Below are 21,518 nucleotides of genomic sequence, written 5' to 3' on the forward strand. Positions count from 1 at the left end.
AAGGAGGGCTTTGGCGGGGGGAGGGATTTGCATAGCTGGAAAAGGGGTTAGATGAGATATCCAAGGCTTTCCACCCCCCCAAAAAGTGTCACGCAAGCAAGCGGAATGCGTTGGATTAAAGGCAACAAAACGTGGAAGGACACGTAGATGCGGCGGCAAAAGTAGTCCCGCTTAATCGCACAAATCCATATGGTACAGTATGAATTGTACGGTATGAACAGTGTCGTACAACATACGGAGACAACTATGATTTCATTGTGCAGAGCACCACTGGACAGATCTTAAGCTGTTTCCACCGACGGATTACACCACCATTCTTCTTCACATGATACTTCATCATTTTTCCCTCATCATTGACATCCTCAAGTGGTTGGGTAAACTTGTATTATTTTGTGATGTGTTGGGTGTACCATCTCTACTCCCATCTTCTGGGTCACTATTACTTAATCAGCCGCCACCACTAAAATTAACTTTCTACCAAAAGAAAAAAAACAAAACAAACAAACAAAAAAGTTCAATGTGGTTCCATCTACCTTTATAGGGCTTGGTAGGCCACTAGGAAGCCAATAAGCACCCTTTGTCCGATACCCTATCCTCTCTAGGGTGACTACTTGGACTCCCTTTGTAAAATAGCCATCATCTTTGCGGTCTTGGTAGGCCACTCAGCAGCCAACGTGCATTCTTTGTCCAATACCCTGGTTGCTTCAAGGTGAGACGCCTTCGGGTAGACATCGCAGGTTTTTTCTCTTTAGGCTCACTTTTGGGTCTAAGAGGGGGTGTTGAGCTAAAACACGCTTTACAACTGATTGGCATTTTTAAACAATCCCAAAAGACACTTAATTAATGAAAAATGCAAATTTGTTGCGTGGTTCGAGAGAGTTTCAAGAGTCCCCCAAAACTCTAACTTTTGCGGCACCCTTCAACATCTATCAATAGACGGGCTACCCACCAATCAGCCTTATCCTTTTGTGCAGATTTCTCACTCTACCGTGCAAATTTCAGCCATCAGCCACCTGCCATCTGTTGTCGAGCCATCACCAACTGTTGCCCATCACTATCCAGCCCTAGGCAGCTGAATTTCAGTCATCATCCTACTATTTGGAGGTCTCCATCTATTGCGTTATCATTGCACTTGATAAGCTTGTGTTTTCAACATCTGGTGCCAAGTGATAGGCTGCTGCCATCTCCCCCGCTAGGCGACCGTCGCAGTACTTGTGTTTTTATTGTCCAACAGGCGGTCTACATTAGCAAACACCTCTCTTGTTGTTGCCTAACAATTCTCTCCCTCAACACTCTCTCATCTCTGACTGGTGGGTACAGCACTCAGGATCCATCTTCGGTGAACATCACTCTCTAACACTCCTTTGCTCTACCCTTGGGCATTCTGTACACTCTTACATTCATTTGCAGCATTCATGTCACTTGAGAGTTTCTTCTCTTTGTGTTTGTCTCTGTGTTTGAGCTTTGAGTTTTGCATTTTGCGCCTTTCATTTAGGGTGTCACTATCTAAGTCTTTGAGTTTCAGTCTTGGTAGTACATACTATGTTTCCTCAATGCAAACCCTAGCACATCTTCACAGCCCAATCCCTATGGCAGATTTATTAGCCACCTCTTCTATGATACGAAAAAGGATAAATGGCCTTAAAGCACCTCACATCCTTCTTTCACTCTCTCAACTAGGCTGCCTCCCTCTCCCCTTCTTCCCTTCACCAAGGAACTCCAAATACTCAAGATACTTCAGTACATGTAACCAAAGCATCAAGCCCAGGTACATGATGCTCAAGATGCTTCAGTACAGCAAGCAGAAGGGCTCATGATATTGCAGCTGGTCCACTGCCTTCATAAAGGAACTCCAATGCAGTCCCCTCCCCCCAAAAAAACCTGCACCCTCCGCTGACACCTCCCCACCGATTCATTTTGCTCTTGATACAATGCTCAACATTAGGGACAGAATGATGTCCCTCCAGGCATCATCTCTAGCTTGTAGACTGGTTGGAGATCACCCTACCATACACACTCTCAAGGACTCCATCCAAGCAGCTTTCACTAGCACCCCAGTCAGGGTTATGCACGTATTACCCTGAGGAAAGGGGTGCTTCAGGGTCCAATTCAACTCACAGAACAAATGAAGGGGTTGCCACCAACCCACTTAATATTAAATCTTCAATAGTGTGCTTCGATAGATCAATCAAGGGCCAGGACTCTTCTCCTCTTGTGATGGCACCGCTATCACCATCATCACCATCTGCTTTCCAAGCCTTGACAGGTATTTCACTGCCTACTTGTCCAAGATCGGCAATGGGTTCAACCACATCATACAAAAAGATAGGACCTTTGCCAACACAATCTCAGAGGGTCCTCCCTGATACCCATCCGTTAGGGTCACCATCCTTTTAGGGTCCATCAATGTCCTTCCTCAGACCATCAAGATTCCATCTGTTCACAGAGGATTCTTAGTTCAACTAGTCTTGCTCATACCTCCCTGGGAAGTGCTTCAATTGTAGAATGATGGGCCATCTTGCAACATCAGAGACGATGCATGGCCGCATACAGGAGATAGCAGCAAAGACACACTGAGAAGAGTCATGGCACAAACACAAGGGCAAAGAGGCTTGGAGCAGCAAAGGTAGGCTAAGGGATGATGGAGAGTAATTAGGAATCTTAGATTTGCTGCCTGAGTAGAGGTAGCGGCAACCCACCTACAGCTCCACTAGGCACCTCCCAACCCTTACTAGCCACCTCCGATGAGCCAGAGATGCCAAATGTACTAGAGGCCTTCCAATATGCTGGTGATGTACCTCGACTAGAGGTCACAGTGGTTCCTCTAGTAGGTACCCCCCAGCCCTTACCATAGGCATCTCAGGAGCTACAGATACCAGATCCCCATGTATCAGAGATTTGCCACTGCATTGTTGATGAACCTGTGCGCAGCGACGTCACTCATTCCTCCAACCAGTAGGTAGAAGAAGAAGTATTCCAGGAGCAGCACGTAGATGACTCAGATGCAGCATTAGATTCTGAGGATTTTCCTCCATTGCATGCAACAACACAGCTAGCAGAGAGAGTTTTGACAATGTATTACAAGAGACAGCAGAGACTAGCATGGCCTACTACGCCATACCAGTTCCAAAGGCTCAGACACACCCTGTAAGGATCTTCTCGTGCAACATACAAGGCTTTCAGTGGACAACTGTCCATGCAGGACTGAAGCCTCATCAGACACAGCCTGCATAAAGCACTAGTGGAGGGACATTGGTAGATTTTATCATGGTACAAGGGCACCATCTCTCAGCAGATAGGATATCCTGATGTTGGGGCAAGCTTTTTCCAGGACAAAGATACACTTATTGGGTAGCAACAGTGGGAACCACAGAGATCTAAACAGCTGTGTTGTGTGTTTGTGTTGGAGAGTAGTAGACTCAACCAGTACAAGGCTTGAGCATCCTGGTCCCAAGAAGAGCCATGTGGATCGTTGTGAGAGCAGATGATGCACTTATTAGTTTGTTGGTCATCTACACTCGAAATGGCCAACTTGACAAGAGAGAGTTTTGGACTACCCTCAATCAATCCCCACAACCCTTAGATTCTAGGTTGGGACATCAACATGGTGGACATCTTGAAGGATGGGAGAGGCAGTTGCATAGATGTTACTAGAGGAGATGAGCAGGCTGCATGGGAGGAGTTCGTAGTTTCATATCAGAGGACAGGATCCTTCGTTCACGGCAAAGTTTAGTAGATCCAATAGCTTGCTTCAATTACCTGGCAGAGACAGGGAAGCAAGAATCACAGCACCCCACTGGTATCATGTTTCCAAAGCACCTATACCACAATGAGGACCTCAGAGAGTCAATGGCACAAATTCAGGGGTCTAGACCTTTCTCAGTTGGACCGCTACCTAGAGAATTGAATGAGAGCCTGCAAGACATCAGCTCCTCCTTAAAATTGGAGGCCACGCAGAGGAGACAGGGCCTTCTATAGAGGGAGAGGACTTCTAGAGCATCACTCGCTGCACTCTCGAGGGAGGAGAGACGTCCAGGTTGCAAATGGGTAGCAGAAAGGATGCATGTTGCCAAAGCAGAGAACAATGCTATGAAGCTAGGTTCGAGCACAAATTTCATGCAAGGGGTTCCTTCTGGACTATACCAGGAGACAGTTAATAGAGATTTCTTTCGCATTACAGGATCCAAACACTCTAGACAGGGAATGCAGAGACTCAGGAGAGCTGATGGTTCCATAGCTAAGGGCCCTTAAGAGGTGGGGCAGGTGGCTACAGAGTACTACACAGCTTTGCTGGAAACCACAACTAGTTTCCCCCCCAACCAACAACCACACGGGTTATGGACAGACGGAGAGTTTGTTTGGCAGAGCACTAGGAGGGTGGTCACTAACATGATGAGCTGGCATCTGATGGCTCTCTTTTTTTTCCAAGAAAAGAAATTTCTATTAATAACACCTCATCAAATAACCCCAGGTAAAATACAAAGTACAAGGAACTCTATGAAGAGTAACTAAGTACATCACAAATACAATGGTTGTATGAACAACCAATCCGGTGGGCTGTAATGCCAAACCATGCGAGGGACAATGTGGAAGAAAGTGCCTGAATCCCATATCCACAGAAAAGCCTCTCTTCTCTTCCTCATCAACTCGGATCTGCCCTGCATCCTCTCCCATCACCCTCGGAGAGTGAGAATGATCTCTGTCCAAATCCTTGATAGAGAGTCTCCACTATGGATACATCCAAAAGGTCAATGACATGGCTGCATCTCGCAGTCCAAATAGACCAGGCTATGATACTAGCAATCAACTCACATCTGTGGTAATGTCCCTGAGTCCACTGTGCCTGTGAGTAATTTGGAGTGAGAATCTGTCACAACCTCAATCATAACTCTGGCTCCCCTAAGCCCCTGTAGTCTCTGTCTCTGAGTCTCTTGCAGTACCTCCTGGAATGCAAACCAATCTCGCACTGATACAGCAACCTATACAGAGAATCTCCCCCATGATAAGTGTGTCCTCTGTCCAAGAGTGTGAGCGGAGTCTAATCTCAAATCCGATGGCTCTTTTTACTGAACAGGACCTTGAGAAGGCACTTTTTGCCTTGCCCTCAGGCACATACTGCAGACCAATCACTTTCCTTGGAGATAATTATAAGATCCTTGCAAAGGCAATCAATCTTACTTTTCGTTTTCTTCAGAGAAAAGAATTCTATTAACAATGTCATGGGGGATTCCCCCTAACATAAAAAGCACAGTACAAAGGACTGTAAAGAGCAACTGAGTACCCTCATTTTCCAACCCAAAAAAGTCAAGTAGGCTCTGAAATCACTCATTTCAGACATCTGGCTCAGCCAACTATACATGTCTGATTCACCCTATGTCCCATACTAGATGCATTGTGCACTCTTTTCAAGTTTTTGTACAAGTCCCAATATGAAAGATCAATGTTCCAATGCATGGCAAAATTCCACCCACCAATGCTACAGAAGCAAAAAGCAACAACACTCACATACATGCGAGGCAGAAGTTCACGTATGGAGCCTATTTTGAAGAACCAATTCTGGCATGTTTCCTTTGCCTCCTGCCTTATATCATTGGCTGTAAAAAACTCTGCAAGGGAAAAAGCCAGATGTTAAGTGTGCCATCAGGCTAAGTGCAGCCTCAACTACAGAATCCTTTAAGCTCCCATATATTACAACATCCGAAGTATTCACTATATGTCCTTTCAGATAGTACATAGATTATGCTTTCACATGCCATCTGCCAAATATGGACCCTTCGATTGTGCATTCTATAAGCCACAACTTTGATGGCTCAAGCCAGCAACTTTTCTTGACATCATCCAATTTTAATAGATATGTATAATTGCAAGTATGCTAACTAAATAGTCTCAAAGTTTTCAAATAGAAAATAACTGCAAAAAAAAAAAAAGGTTGTGAGGAGCCTGGAGGGGAATGGACTATGTTTCTTCTAAAAATCACAAAATAGTCACATTTTTCATATACAAATACTAAATCTATTAATCCAGTTTCTGACAACCATGCAAAGATTGTTCATTCACTATAATTGAGACAAACTGCAAACTTTCAAATTTGCACATACAACAAACTATTGTGTTATCCACCTGGTAATTGTTTGATAAAATTTCCATTTTCGTCTATTTCTGCTTTCCCTTTTATGCGTTTCCAAACCAACTTTCCCATGGTCTCCATCACATCTGTGACTAGAACAAATAAGATAGGGTAAAATCTGGGAACCGATGTATCTGAAAGTAGCTTAGCCACCTACAACAACATTGAGTCAACATCAGAGGCAGCATAGATGAATGGAGATCTGAAAGTTTGACTCTAGCAATATTTCCACAGTGAAGCACAAAATTTTACATGCTCTCTTTTATTTTTTCGTGAAGATAATTGTATTAAGAAGTAAATATTTACAATAGACCATCAGGTCAGCATAGAGCTAACAGACATAAACTCTCCCTCATCGGAAATATTTACATGAGACCTGCAAGCTCTCAAAACAACCTATTACATGAACAGTACTAATAAATCACACAGAAGAAACAACTTGAGTAGAGAACAATCGCCAGGTAGGGAGCAGCAATATCCGGAAGAACCACGTCAGCTGACATCATAGAAGAGATTTGCCATAACACTAATCCACGGACACGGGCCACATACCCATGGATGCCTGATGCTGAATCAAAAATAAAGGCATTGCGAGTACGCCATATATGCCATAGGTCTGTCCGTCTAAGGAAATGGAATAGGCAAGAACAATCTAAATGCAAAGAAGGCATAGAGGACATATTTCCACGAATGAACTGGTATGCGGTGCTGAGTTACTAAGGACCACAGTTGAGAAATGAAATTCCAAATCTGTAGCGCAACAGGGCAAGAGACAGAGGTGAAGCAATGCCTCAGCACATGTAGTGCAGAAAACACGACGACCTGCAGAGATCTTTCAGGCACGGAGCACTTCTCCCATTGGAAGACCCCCAATGAGCAGCAGCCACATGAACAATTTACCCTGATACGGAACCTTAGACTTCCAAAGCTAGATAAATCTTTCCCGCCGCTTCCTTTTGCTATCCCTAAGATGCCATAATTTATTAACTTTCTCCACGACCCAATCTCTTAGCTTCCACCATCTGATGATATATCCGATTGGCTGACCTTTTCTCAAAATCATCACGAAGCACAAACATCCAATCACGCCATGGATCCAATGGCTATAACGCAAGCAAAGGAGAGAACCTCTGAAGACTATCCTATATGGACAACCAAAAGTACTGAGGACCCTAAAGTACTGAGGAATATGCCTAAAAGAATAAAGACAGGACTGCCCAGGAATAACACCATCACGGACTGTCTTCAACCCCAACCTAGGCATTCGATTAAACTTGTCTCACTGCAAATGCTTTTGTGGCCAATCCAACAACCTTGAGGAAGCCAGTACTTCTCCTTGCAGCGAATTTTCCTCCTTACGAATATCTAGAGGACGGCAAACTACAAAACGAAGCATCTCTTGCCAGGAAGCAATCAAATGAGAAAGGAGAAAAGACTAGGAGACCTTAATAGGCCTCATAGAATTAAGCGCATGCCACCAGGAAGCATGAATAACTATGCTACCATGAGAGATGCCAGTCTTTTCAATGAAGAATTTAGCAATATCTGACCAAGGATGACACTGAATACATAGACTCTGTAAAAAAGATAGCCTCAAAGCAGTCATATGCAAATTAACATCCAACAAAGCTGCACCCCCCATCCTTTTCGGAGTAGTCACATGTTGCCAGGAGATCCATACCTGACCCAAACGATTGCCTCTATTTTTCCACAACATAAATCTGATAGGCTGGACCAAATCCAAAAGGGACTTCTTAGTCCAAGGAAGCAATGGCACAAAGAATGAAATCATACTGATCATTATGCATTGAGCCACTTTTAGTCTGACATGTAGAGGCCAACTGTGAAATTTCCAGTACATGAACCTTTCATGAATTTGGGAGGCCATCCAATCCAGTAAGGCATGGGGAGCAACCTCCACACCAATAGGATATCCCAAGTGTCTCGTTATATTGCCCCTTGGAATCACAATTCCATTCCAACCCAAGGCTTGCAGATCATTCTCCGTACAAGAGAGAAGGGTAGATTTCTGAGTATTAATGTGAAGACACGATGCCAAAGCAAAAAGATTCCAAGCCACCAGTGCTCAAATAACATTAGTGCGATCTGCCTTAAGAAACATAAAAGAATTATCTGCAAAAGATTGACCCACAAGCTGGTCACCGCAGGGAAGAGTTAAGCCAACTATCTCACGTTGAGCTGCCAACTTATCCAATAATGAGAGCATCGGGTGAGTTACCAAAGCAAACAGCAACGGGCTGAGAGGACAGCCTGGCCGAAGAGACCGAGATAAGGCAATTTCCTCCGTAATCCCTCCATTAAGAGCAATATGAGCCACAGCACCCTGACTAATGGTATCAACTAGACAAATCATACAGGGCCCAAAACCCATTGTAGACAATAATTGCCACAAAAATGACCAGCTAACATAATCAAATGCCTTCACAATATCTAGCTAAAGCATAACAACCTACTGGCTAGAAGCTTTGGCATAATCAATTCCTAGTTGGACATTCAAAATGTTGTGCATTATATTTCAACCTTTAATGAAACTGTATTGACGTGGATGAATAAGGTGCGGAAATACTTTGTGCAATCTATTGGCAATAATTTTGGACAAGATTTTACATAATGACCCCATGACTGAAATGGGCCTCCATTGTTTCAAAGAGGTTGGAGAGGGAACCTTAAGCAACAACCTGATGACAGCAATCTTCCAATCTGAAGGCATCATACCAGAGTTCCACACCTACTGACACAGGGGAATTAATGGGTCCTTAAGCAGTTGCACATGGGCTAAAGACAACTCATTAGGAAGCCCATCCTAGCCTGGACTTTTCCTTTGAGGCAAGTGAGACAGCACTTCTTCCAATTCATCTTCTAAAATATCAGCCTCCATCAAATTCACCCATTCTAGTTTGACTTGATTACTAACCAGGTCGCAAATATATATTCGAGCAGAGAGAATAGCATCGGGGAGAATCTCTTGCGGATCCAACAAGGACCTATAAAAGTCAAGAGTCGTCCGAATAATGGAGGCAAGATCAGTCACCATATCACCTTGGCCATCCTTTAAGCGCACAATATTTTCCCGAGCATATTTCTAATGCAGACGAGCAAAAAATTGATGAGTTTGACCATTGTTATCATATAAAGCTTCAGTTCTGGCCAACAGTTTGTATTTTGCATTTTCCTCTTCCTGAAGAGATTAAACCCTGCCTTTCAACCATTCAATGCATGTGAGCAAGTCATCATTGGAATCCCCAGTCTGACACAGAGACAAGAAATGAGCTAATAAAGATTGAGCATGCTGCAACTCGAAACGAGGAAGCATGCTGAATACCACATTGTCGGGATAACGCTCGTGCATTATCCCTAAAAACCGCCCGTGCTTCCATTCCTCTAGATAGAACCTTCGAGCTAAAAGAAACTATCAGTTGCTGAAGACCTTCCAAAAACGGGTTTTGCTGCAAAAAAGATTGACTAAACGGAAGAGGCAAATGGGCAAGAAGACCCTTAAATGCATGAACAGGTCTGTGGCTCATTTCCAAGACCAAAGGGTAATGATCTGACAAAACATGTTGTCTTTCCACCCACATATCAATGATTGCAGGAAGAAAAGACCCACTCTGGCAGTGTAGATCCTATCTAGTCTAGCCCAAGTATTTGGATGCTGAAAAGAATGATAAGTATATCCAGCTTGTGATGGATACATCCAGGACCACATGTCCTGTTTCAAAGATGCCGCTGCAAGAGCATCCAAAGCCTGTCACTCAAGACCATCCATGACCGAATGTGGAGAGGACGCCTGATCTACAAAAACACAAGTATTAAAATCGCCCATGACAAAGCCTTGACGAGCCATGGCAAGGCAGTGCAAGTCATCCCAAAGCTGACGGCGTTGCCTTGCATTAGAAGGAGCATACACGCCTACAATCCACAAAACCTCTGCCTCATAAATTATCTCAAGAATCAAAAAACGGCCACGAGGGTCCTAAGAGATCAACAATGGTTGTAGGGAGGATTTAACATCCAACATAACTCTCAATCTGTGCAGAGGTTGACCTCTTAAAAAAACCGCATAATCCTTATATACATAAGAAGATCCAGCCAAAGCGTGCTGTTTATGCTCCACAGCACAAAAAACATCCCATTTTCCAGCTAGCACAACCGATACTACTTGCTGCCCGAAGAAATACCTTTCACTTTAGACCACCAATCATCACCCTCCAAAGAAAGACCTTGCATTTGAAAAGTGCCTTGTTCTCTCTCTCTCTCTCTCTCTCTCTCTCTCTCTCTCTCTCTCTCTCTCTCTCTCTCTCTCTCTATATATATATATATATATACAAGGGCAGGTCTGCTCTCTTTATCAGTGCACAGGGGCAGATTGCACGTGCATAGAAGAATGTCCAGTCCACAGGCTCTACTCGTCAGAAATCTTCAGCCCAAGCGCAGATCTGTCATTTCTATCTGAATATGGTGCTACCGTTTCCTGCCTGTACAAGGGCACTCAGAGAGTGCGCTGAAGACTGCCCGGACACCAGGTCTGTTTCTGCCTGGGTGCATGAAAGCTGTCCACGCAGAGGCAGGGCAAAGCTGTCCCTTCTCCCTATGCAGAGTCTGTTTACCAGGAGCAGATCAGGATGCCACACTAACCACAGGTCGCAGAGCAGGAGTATTCACCGACAACTGAATTACAGGCGTGCAGGGGCAGGGCACACGAAAGGCTGAAATGGACCCTGCACAGGACTCTTTTTTTTTCGTAAAAGGTAATTGTATTAATTACGAAAAAAATACAAGATTACTGGATTACAAGATTACAAGATACATGATGACACAAAGCCATCATGTGAAGAGGTTTTCTCTTTCTTTCTCTTTCTCTTTTTTCTGATTACAAGATACACGAGGGCCCTAGGCCAACGTGTGGGGAAGCCCCGTAGTAATGCACTGAAAAGGTTACACCAATCATGGCAACGACCCAGAGGCAATTGCCATATGCCACAGATGCAAATCCTCCCGAGGGAGCAAGTCGGAGTGTCGGATGAGATCTAGCTGCCAATGCAAGAGCCCTTTAAGCCTGGCAATATGTCGCGGTACATTAGAGGCCGAATCAAAGAGAAAAGCATTGCGCGTGGTCCAAATGTGCCAGCATCCCCAATATCTGAAAAAGTGAAATAAGATCTTCTCATGCAACTGTGGCGGTGCGGGATACTTCGGGCGCACAAAAACCCAGTCGAAAGGAGTTAGCGAGGACCCCACCACCGCGCGCCAAATGTGCGACAAGAGTGACCAGATATTCTTGGCGAGCGGGCAAGAGAGAAAACGATGTCGAGCTGATTCCGCCAGTGTAGTACAGAAGAAACAATTGCCATTCGAGATGCGACGCTTGGCAAGGGCCGAGGCCAGAGGAAGACCACCAATCATGACCCGCCAAAGAAAAACCTTGCATTTGAAATGTGTCTTATTTAGCCAGCCCTCCATCAGCGTTTTCTGCCACCATGACAGCGATTTCCGCAGTCCCCAAACAGTATTAGCTTTCTCTCCCAGCCATTGGTGATCTTGAACAAGAAGATGATACACCTGGTTAGTAGAGGCCTTTTCTAGACTCAGGCGGCCTGCAAGGTCCCAATCCTGCCAAGGGCGATCCACAGCCAAGGCAGGAAAGGGTTGCCTACCCTGAAGCTCCGACGATAGCTGCTCCCATAAATCACGGTATCCACGCGGGATCTTGAAGAGTCGCCGAGCAATCCGAAACGATACGAGGACATTGCGAGTGGCAAGGGTAGCATCCGCAACCGACGTCACACCTAAACGGGCCATGCGATTAAATCTTGGTCTGAGCTGATGTTTATCTTCCCACGAAAGGAGTCTCGATACTGCCAACAATTCCAGCTGAAAGGAATTAGTCTGCAAGCGGTCCCCTACTGGGTGCCAACGGGCCTTTTGGAGCACCACTTTCCACGAGCCGACCAAGTGCAGTAACAAAGAGGAAGAGGGACTGGAAACACGAGAGTCAGCATTAAGGACATGCCACCAGGAGGTTCGAAGCCGTGTGTTGCCATGGCGGAGCCCGCTGTCCTCAAGAAAATAACGGGCTATGATGGTCCATGGGTGATGATCCACACACATGGCACGGAAAAGGGACCAACAGAGAGCTAACATATGAGTGTGTGCATCCAAAATAGCTCCACCACCCATGCGCTTAGGGGTACATGCATGTGACCATGAAATCCACGAAATGCCTGCCTGCAGTGAATCCTTCTTCCACAGCATGAAACGGATGGGATGAGTGAGGGCCTTCAAAGTAGTAGGCGTCCATGGCAACAAAGGCAGGAAATACGTTAGCATTGGTAGCATGATTGTTTGGGCCACTTTGAGGCGGACATGGAATGGCCACGCTTGCGACTTCCAGTACATAAACTTCGCCGCCAGTTTTTGTGAAATCCACTCCAGCAGGTCTTTTGGCCGTACATCCACCCCCAATGGGTATCCAAGATGCCTGACAATGGAGCCACGGGAAACCACCTGTCCTTGCCAGCCTAGGGACTGTAAATCAGTCTCCGTACAACTGAGAATGGCTGACTCAAGGGCATTGATGCGAAGCCCAGAGACCTGACCAAAGAGTGTCCAAACATCTAATGCCCTTCGAATGTTGTCCCTGTCCGCCTACAAAATCATAAAGGTGTCATCAGCCAAAGATTGGCTGACGAAGTGTTGACCCAACGGAAGAGACAGCCCGGCCAACTGAGCAGAGGCTGCCATGGAGGATAACATTGAAAGGACCGGGTGAGTTGCCAGGGCAAAGAAGAGAGGGCTCAAAGGACAACCCTGTCTGACCGAGCGTGCAAGGACAAATGGCTCTGTAACCCTACCATTAAGCATAACTCTGGAGGAAGCCTCAGCACTAATGGTGTAGATCAATCGGGACATGCGGGTACCAAAGCCCATAGCCGACATGAGGTCTGCAATGAAAGACCAGTCCACATAATCAAACGCCTTTTCCAAGTCCAATTGAATCAATACCACTTCCTGACCGGAGTGCCGCGCATAGTCAATAGCCATTTGCACATTTAAGATATTATGCAAAATGTTGCGGCCCTTAATGAAACCATATTGGAGAGGATGCACAATAGCTGGAAGGTGCTTGTGAAGCCGATTCGCCAGCACTTTGGAGTAGATTTTATACATGGAGCCCATCAAAGAGATTGGTCTCCAATGTTGCAACTTTGACGGCGAAGGGACCTTTGGAATTAGTTTGATAAGGCCTTCTTTCCATGAGGAGGCCATGACCCCCGTTTCCCACACCTGCTGAAACATGGCCACCAATGGCTTCACTAACTGCGTGGCCGAGGTCTGAAAGAATTCATTAGTAAGACTATCCCAGCCAGGACTTTTATCCGTCGGCAGGTGCAGCAAGACGTCCATAACCTCTTCCTCGCAAATATCCGTCTCCAACGTGGCTTGCATATCAACTGGAACCCGCTGGCGGACCAGATGATAGAAGACCGAGCGGGCATGCGTAACCTGGCTAGAAGGCGAGGAAGAAGAACCAAGAAGTTCCATAAAATAGTTTCTGCACATAGTGACAATGGTCTGCGGATCTGTGACCATGCGACCGTCCGAATCCTGGAGTCTGGTCATATTTTCGCGAGCCGGAGACGCATGCAAGGCGCGAAAGAACTTATGAGACTGGTAGGCGCTATCTTGCAATGTGTCCGTCAAGTTGTGTAGCTTGGCCTGTTGATAAGATTTCAACTGAAATACTTGAATAAGATGGGCCAACCGCCTCTCCAGAGACAGCAGAAAATCATCATCAGGGGAATCCAGAAGCAAGGAACGGACCAAAGCCAGTAAGTCTTCTGCTGCATGTCGACGTTGGCGGCAAAGCGAGGCATGATGGATCCCATACTGGCGAGCAACCCGCTGCACATTAGAGAGCAGCCGTGCAAATGAAGGCAAGCCCTCAGAGGCGAAGTCCAATAAGAACCTCTCAATCAGCTGCTGCATATAGCCCTGGAAAATCGAATGCTTCAAATAAGAGGAGTTGAAACGTAAAGGGAGCCTATCCAGCAATTGCACAAAAGGTGCAATAGAGTGTGCCCGCATCTCAAGCTGGAGGGGGAAATGATCCGACAACGCATATTGCTGCAAGACCTTCATTTCCAGCATCTCGGGAAGAAAATCATCGCCCTGCATGATATACATTCTGTCCAGTCGCGACCAGGTAGTTGCACAGGACTCTCTCTCTCTCTCTCTCTCTCTCTCTCTCTCTCTCTCTCTCTCTCTCTCTCTCTCTCTCTCTTTTCGTGAAGATAATTGAATTAAGTAGTAAATATATACATCAAACCATCAGGCCAGCATAGAAGTAACAGACATAAACTCTCTCTCACTGGAAATATTTACATGAGGCCTGCAGGCTATCAGAACAACCTGAATAACCTATTACATGAGTAGCACTAATAAATCACACAGAAAGAACAGCTGGAGTAGAGCGAACAATCGCCAGCCAAGGAGCAACAATATCCGGAAGAACGAGGTCAGCTGACATCATAGAAGAGATTTGCCATAACAATAATCAGCTAACACGGCAAAAGAGTTCGGACGACCAGATTTGGAGGTAGACGGCATATCCGCTGTCTTGGGGATGGAACGGGGATAACGACGATCCCACGGGGTAATGACGTTACCTCTAGTATCAAAAGCCAGCTTAGCAAGTGGACCCTTTGGACCCTCCGAATACACTCTCCTTGTGGGCTGTTGACGGGGAGCAGCGGAAACCATAGCAAGAGCAGAGTGTTCTGAAGACAACATCTCTTTCCTGCGCATATAAGTACGCATGGAATCTTGTGAGACAGTCGGCACAGTATCCACCATGCCAGCAACAAGCCTGTTGCCTTCTTTCCCACGTACATTGACCCAGTCATTGGCACAGGAATCCAAACCCGAAACCTGTTGTTTACCTTTATCCAACACTTTAGATGGCTGGGTGGCATCCTGCGACGGAGCATCGCACACCATATCTTCCATGGGCAGCGCAACATGCTCAAGTTCTGAAGTGTGGGGCTTCTATGGGCATTCGGCCATAAAATGCCCCAATTTACCACACGAAAAGCAATGTCCTGCAAAGTTGCCCCATTTCAAACGAAAGTGTAAAGGATGCATGCCGGAGCAATTAAGACGTAACCACGCAGGCCTTTTCCTGGCAGTGTCCCATAGCATACACAAACCGTTACAATTGACGGCCCTCAGGCTTGGGGGGACCGGAACAGTGCCCACAGCGGCCATGGCATCCTTTAATAGTGGCCAATAAACAGCTGGACAGTTTTCCACTTCAACCCAGACAAGGCATTCACGTTGCAGCAGCCGCTGAAAACCCACCATTGGGCACCATGGCACAACATGGACCAAACGGTGATCTAAGAACAAAGGCAGTTTAGATATGAGAGCAACACGGTACATCTCAGATTTCAACAGCACCTCAAAAAAGCCTCGGGGCCCAACAAAAATCTCTTCCACACATTCCCCTTGTAACAGACTGTGCAGCCACTGGCGAATACGGGAAAGCTATGGGATCCGACCAGTGAAGAAGAGAATCACGGCGCGTTCATAGAACACTGAAAAGGAGCGCAAGACATTTTTTGGATCCACAGTGGCATCCAGAACATCTTCAATTGCAGAATCAGAAAAGACTTCCTGATTATGTTGAACATAATCGCCAAGCAGAGTGTTGGCAAACTCCAGCAAATGCTCCCAGTCAACCTCCTGAGAGTCCACAGAATCAGAAGCAACCTGAGCATAGGAACGATCCTGATGATCCATTGCCTCTTCCGAAGTATGCTTGGTGTGTTTGCCCGCAGGCTAGAAGTCAGGACCAGGGGGCATCTCTTCTATGCACGGAACCATATCCTCTGGTTCCTCAGTATCAGAATCCGGACCAAGAGCTGCCACCGTTTGGTCTATAAAAGCCAGATCCAAACCAGCCATAACGTATTACTGCGTATGCCGGTCAGGGGCCGAGTGAAGAGCTGCAGTCTCTTTCTCTGTCTTTTTCTTTGTACAGATCAGTGGGCACTCTGGGCGAGACGCTGTCTCTCTGACAACTGACGGGCGTAGGGTTTCACAGCAGCTGGACGCCTCCGCAGAAAAGGACACGCACAAGCAGGCGGCGCCATGAACAGCAGCACAGACGAAGGCAGCGGGGCGACTAGTCACGTGGCAGCGCGATTGGGCGAAGGTCAGGACGGGACAGGCGACGGGACACGGGACAGCAGGCGGGGCACAGGACAGAAGGCGGAACAGGAGATGAGGGAGCTCTGACAGGCGGCGGGACACAGGAACCGACGGCGCTCTGACAGGCGGCAAGACACGGGACAGCAGGCGGAACAGGAGACGGCGGCGTTCTGGACTGGGACGGACGAAGACGAAGGGGCTGAAAGCGACGACAAGGATCCCCGCCCTGAGCGCAGACTAGTGGCGAACGACGGCTACGCCTTCAGGACTCTGACGGAAGCAGGCGACGGATAGCGAAAGAGGGGCGGCGGCAGGTCGCGACTAGGATACGCCATCGCCCGACCGTGCAGATCTCTCTTCTCTTCTCTCTCTCTCTCTCTCTCTCTAAGGAAATGGAATCTCTCTCTCTCTCTCTCTCTCTCTCTCTCTCTCTCTCTCTCTCTCTTTTTCGTAAAAGGTAATTGTATTAATTACGAAAAAAAGGTACAAGTTTACATGATTACATGATTACAAAATACACGAGGCCCCTAGGCCAACGTGTGTAAAATCCCAAGACTAGGCCACGAAAAAGTCACACAAATCATGGCAAAGACCCAGAGGAAATTGCCATGTGCCAGGGAAGTAAGTCCTCCCGAGGGAGCAAGTCCGAGTGCTGAATGAGATCTATCTGCCAATGCAAGAGACCTTTAAGCCGGGCAATGTGTCTCGGTACATTAGAGGCCGAATCAAAGAGAAAGGCATTCCGCGTGGTCCAAATGTGCCAGCATCCCCAGTATCTGAGAAAGTGGAATAAGATCTTTATATGCAACTGTGGCGGTGTGGGGTAGGTTGGGCGCACAAAAACCCAATCGAAAGGAGTTAGTGAGGACCCCACCACTGCGCGCCAAACTTGTGACAAGAGTGACCAAATATTCTTGGCGAGCGGGCAAGAAAGAAATCGATGTCGGGCCGACTCCACAGTAGTGGTACAGAAGAAACAATAACCATTCGAGATTCTACGCTTGGAAAGGGCCGCGGCAAGAGGAAGACCACCAATCATCACCCGCCAAAGAAAGACCTTGCATTTGAAAGGTGTCTTATTCAACCAGCCCTCCATCACAGTTGCCTTCCACCATGATTGAGATTTCCGCAATCCCCATACAGTATTAGCTTTCATACCCAGCCATTGATGATCTTTAATGAGAAGATGATACACCTGATTAGCAAAGGCCTTTTCCAGACTCAACCGGCCTGCAAGGTCCCAGTCCTGCCAAGGACGATCCAAAGCCAGGGCAGGAAAGGATTGCCTACTCCGAAGCACCGACAAAAGCAGTTCCCATAAATCACCGTATCCGCGCGGGATCCTGAAAAGTCTCCTGGCAGTACAAAATAATGCGAGGACATTGCACGTGGCAAGGGTAGCATCCGCAACTAAAGTCACACCCAAACGGGCCATGCGGTTAAATCTTGGTCTGAGCTCATGTCTGTCTTCCCATGAAAGTAATCTCGAGACTGCTAACAATTCCAATTGAAAGGAGTTAGTATGCAAGCGGTCCCCCACTGGATGCCAACGCGCCTTTTGGAGCACCACTTTCCAGGAGCCGACCAAATGCAGTAACAGAGAGGAAGAGGTACTGGAAAATTGCGAGTCTACATTAAGGACATGCCACCAGGAGCCTTGAAGTCGTGTATTACCATGGCGTAGCCCGGTGTCCTCAAGAAAATAACGGGCTATAATGGTCCACGGGTGATGATCCACACACATGGCGCGAAAAAGAGACCAACGAAGAGCCAACATATGAGTTTGAGCATCCAAAATAGCTCCACCACCCATGCGTTTAGGGGTACATGTATGTGACCATGAAATCCATGAAATACCTGCTTGCAATGAATCCTTCTTCCATAACATGAAACGAATGGGGCGAGTAAGAGCCTTCAAAGTAGTAGGAGTCCACGGCAGCAATGGCAAGAAATATGTCAGCATTGGCAGCATAATTGTCTGAGCCACTTTGAGGCGGACATGGAAAGGCCACGCTTGCGACTTCCAATACATAAATTTCGCTGCCAGTTTTTGTGAAATCCACTCCAGTAGTTCCTTTGGCCAAACATCCACCCCCAATGGGTATTCAAGATGCCTGACAATGGAGCCATGGGAAACAACCTGGTCCTGCCAGCCTAATGACTGTAAATCAGGCTCCGTGCAACTGAGTATGGCTGATTTAAAGGTATTGATGCGAAGACCAGAAGCATGACCAAAGAGCGTCCAAACATCTAATGCCTTGCGAATGTTGTCCTTGTCCGCCCGCAAAATCATAAAGCTATCATCAGCCAGAGATTGGCTAATGAAGTGCTGTCCCAAAGGAAGAGACATTCCGGCCAGCTGAGCCGAAGCTGCCATTGAAGATAACATTGACAGAACCGAGTGAGTCGCCACGGCAAAGAAGAGAGGACTCAAAGGGCAACCCTGTCTGACCGAGCGTGCAAGGACAAACGGCTCTGTAACCCCACCATTGAGCATAACTCGTAAAGAAGCCGCAGCACTAATGGTGTAAATCAATCGGGACATCCGAGTACCAAAACCCATAGCAGACATGAGTTCTGCAATGAAAGACCAGTCTAAATAGTCAAAAGCTTTTTCCAAATCCAATTGAATCAATACCACTTCCTGACTCGAGTGCCTCGCATAGTCAATAGCCATTTGCACATTTAAGATATTATGCAGAATGTTGCGGCCCTTAATGAAACCATATTGGAGAGGATGCACAATAGCTGGAAGGTGCTTGTGAAGCCAATTCGTCAGCACTTTGGAGAAGATTTTATACATCAAACCCATCAAAGAAATTGGTCTCCAGTGTTGCAGCATTGACGGCGAAGGGACTTTTGGAAGCAATTTGATAAGGCCTTCTTTCCATGAGGAAGGCATGACCCCTGTTTCCCAAACCTGCTAAAACATAGCCGCCAATGGCTTCACCAGCTGGGTGGCCGAGTTCTCAAAGAATTCATTGGTGAAACCATCCCAACCAGGACTTTTATCCTTAGGCAGATGTAACAAAACATCCATAACCTCCTCCTCGCAAATATCTTCCTCCAAAGTAGCTTGCATATCAGGTGGAACCTGCTGGCGGACTAGATCATAGAAGACCAAACGTGCATGTGTAACCTGGCTAGAAGGTGACGGAGAAGAACCAAGAAGATCCATAAAATAAGTTCTGCACATATTGACAATGGTCTGTGGATCAGTGACCATACGACCTTCTGAATCCTGGAGTCTAGTCATATTTTCTGGAGCAGGAGAAGCATGCAAGGCGCGAAAGAACTTATGAGTCTGACAGGCACTATCTTGCAATGTGTCAGTCAAGTTGTGCAGCTTGGCCTGCTGATAAGATTTCAACTGAAATACTTGAATAAGTTGAGCCAAACGCATCGCCAGTGATAGCAGAAATTCATCATCTGGGGTGTCCACCAGCAGCAGCGAACGGGCCAAAGCCAGTAAGTCTTCCGCTGCATGCCGACGCCGTCGACAAAAAGAGGCATGATGGATCCCATACTGCCGAGCAACCCGCTGCACATTAGAGAGCAGCCGTGCAAAGGAAGCCAAGCCCTCAGAGGCGAAGTCCAATAAGAACCTCTCAATCAATTGCTGCATATAGCCCTAAAAGATTGGATGCTTGAAATAAGACGAGTTGAAACGTAAAGGGAGTCTATCCAGCAACTGCATAAAAGGTGCAATAGGTTGTGCAAGCATCTCAAGCTGGAGGGGGAAATGGTCCAACAATGCATATTGCTGCAAGACTTTCATTTCCAGCATCTTGGGAAGAAAATCATCCCCCTGCATGATATACATTCGGTCCAACCGCGACCAAGTAGTTGCATATTGTGCGGAATGAAAAGTAAACCCTGAAGAAGAAGGGTGGAGCCAAGACCAAAGATCTTGCTCAAGTACGTGAAGAGCAAAGGCATTCCACACCCGGCTTTCCGGAGCATCCATTACCGAATGCCCTGAAGTGGACTGAGAAGAGTCAACACACATATTGAAATCCCCCATCAAAAAACCCCTTCTGCCAAGTGACATGGAGCTCTGCAAAGTCGTCCAAAGATCCCATCGGGATGCGGGGTCATTCGGGGCATAGATGCCCAGCAACCATAAAATCTCTCCTTCAAATAAGACTTCGATTACCAGAAAGCGGTCCTGCACATCATTTTTAATAAGAACAGGCTGGTATTTCTCATGGACAATCATAAGCACGCCCAAATAGTGCATAGCATATGTCCCTGCATAAAACAAGCGGAAGCCATGGCAATCCACAACTTTTCCTGCTTCACCGTGACTCTTGTGCTCAACCGCACACAAGACATCCCACTGGTTCTCATGCAAGACAGTCCACATGGCATGTTGCTTAGACGAGAGCAAATGCCTCACACATTCCACGTGGCTATCTTCATATATCTTCAAAAAAAGAGAGTCAAGAACAAGGCACCTGTTGCCTCGATTTCACCTTTTCTGCGAGAGTGTCCAGGACACCCTCATCCAAAAAATCAACTAACACTGCAAAAGAATTATGGCGGCCCGCTTTAGAGGTAGAGGGAATATCCACTGCCTTGGGAGCGGAACGGGGATAATGATATCCCAGGGTGTAATCACATTACCTCTAGTATCAAACGCCAGCTTAGCAGGTGGGCCCTTTGGACCGTCTGTATAGACTTTCCGTGTAGACTGATTATGGGGGGCTCAAGGAACCATAGTACGCGCAGATTGCTGTGAAGAGAACATTTCTTTCCTGCACATATATGTGCGCATGGAATCTTGTGAAGCATTAGGCCCAGAATCCACCAGGCCTGCATCCAACTTTTTACCTTTTTTTGGACGTGCCTTGAGCCAATCATTGCTACGGGAATCCAAACCCAGGACCTGTTGTTTACCTTTATCCACAACATTAGGTGACTGGGGAGCCTCCTGTGCCGGGGCATCAAGCACCATGTCATCCTTAGGCAGCACAACATGCGCATCATCCGAAGACGGTTGTCTCTCTAGGCATTCGGCCATAAAATGCCCCAATTTACCACATGAAAAGCAATGTCCTGCAAAGTTGCCCCATTTCAAGCGAAAGTGCAAAGGATGCATGCCAGAGCAATTGAGGCGAAGCCACGCAGGCCTTTTCCTGGCCATGTCCCATAACATGCA

The 21,518-nt window shown here is 46.7% G+C and overlaps 1 protein-coding gene across 10 annotated transcripts in view; it reads right to left on the reverse strand.

The window, feature by feature from the left end:
* Window positions 1-21,518, reverse strand: part of LOC148016346 (uncharacterized) — a 209,271-nt gene that overhangs the window by 122,269 nt on the left and 65,484 nt on the right. For all 10 annotated transcript variants that reach the window (XR_015688091.1, XR_015688089.1, XR_015688090.1 and 7 more), the window contains exons 5-6: window positions 6,121-6,280; window positions 5,510-5,606 (exon numbers count right to left, since the gene is read on the reverse strand). Coding sequence is in view for 7 of the 10 variants with exons in the window: in XM_087664208.1 (XP_087520334.1) it covers window positions 5,510-5,606; window positions 6,121-6,280 (257 nt within the window). In the remaining 3 variants the exon portion in view is untranslated. The remainder of the gene's footprint in view (window positions 1-5,509; window positions 5,607-6,120; window positions 6,281-21,518) is intronic.

Source organism: Lygodium microphyllum, chromosome 23 (genome assembly GCF_053477565.2).
Source record: "Lygodium microphyllum isolate KBCC chromosome 23, Lygodium_microphyllum_v1.1.10, whole genome shotgun sequence".
In the NCBI taxonomy this organism is placed as follows: domain Eukaryota; kingdom Viridiplantae; phylum Streptophyta; class Polypodiopsida; order Schizaeales; family Lygodiaceae; genus Lygodium; species Lygodium microphyllum.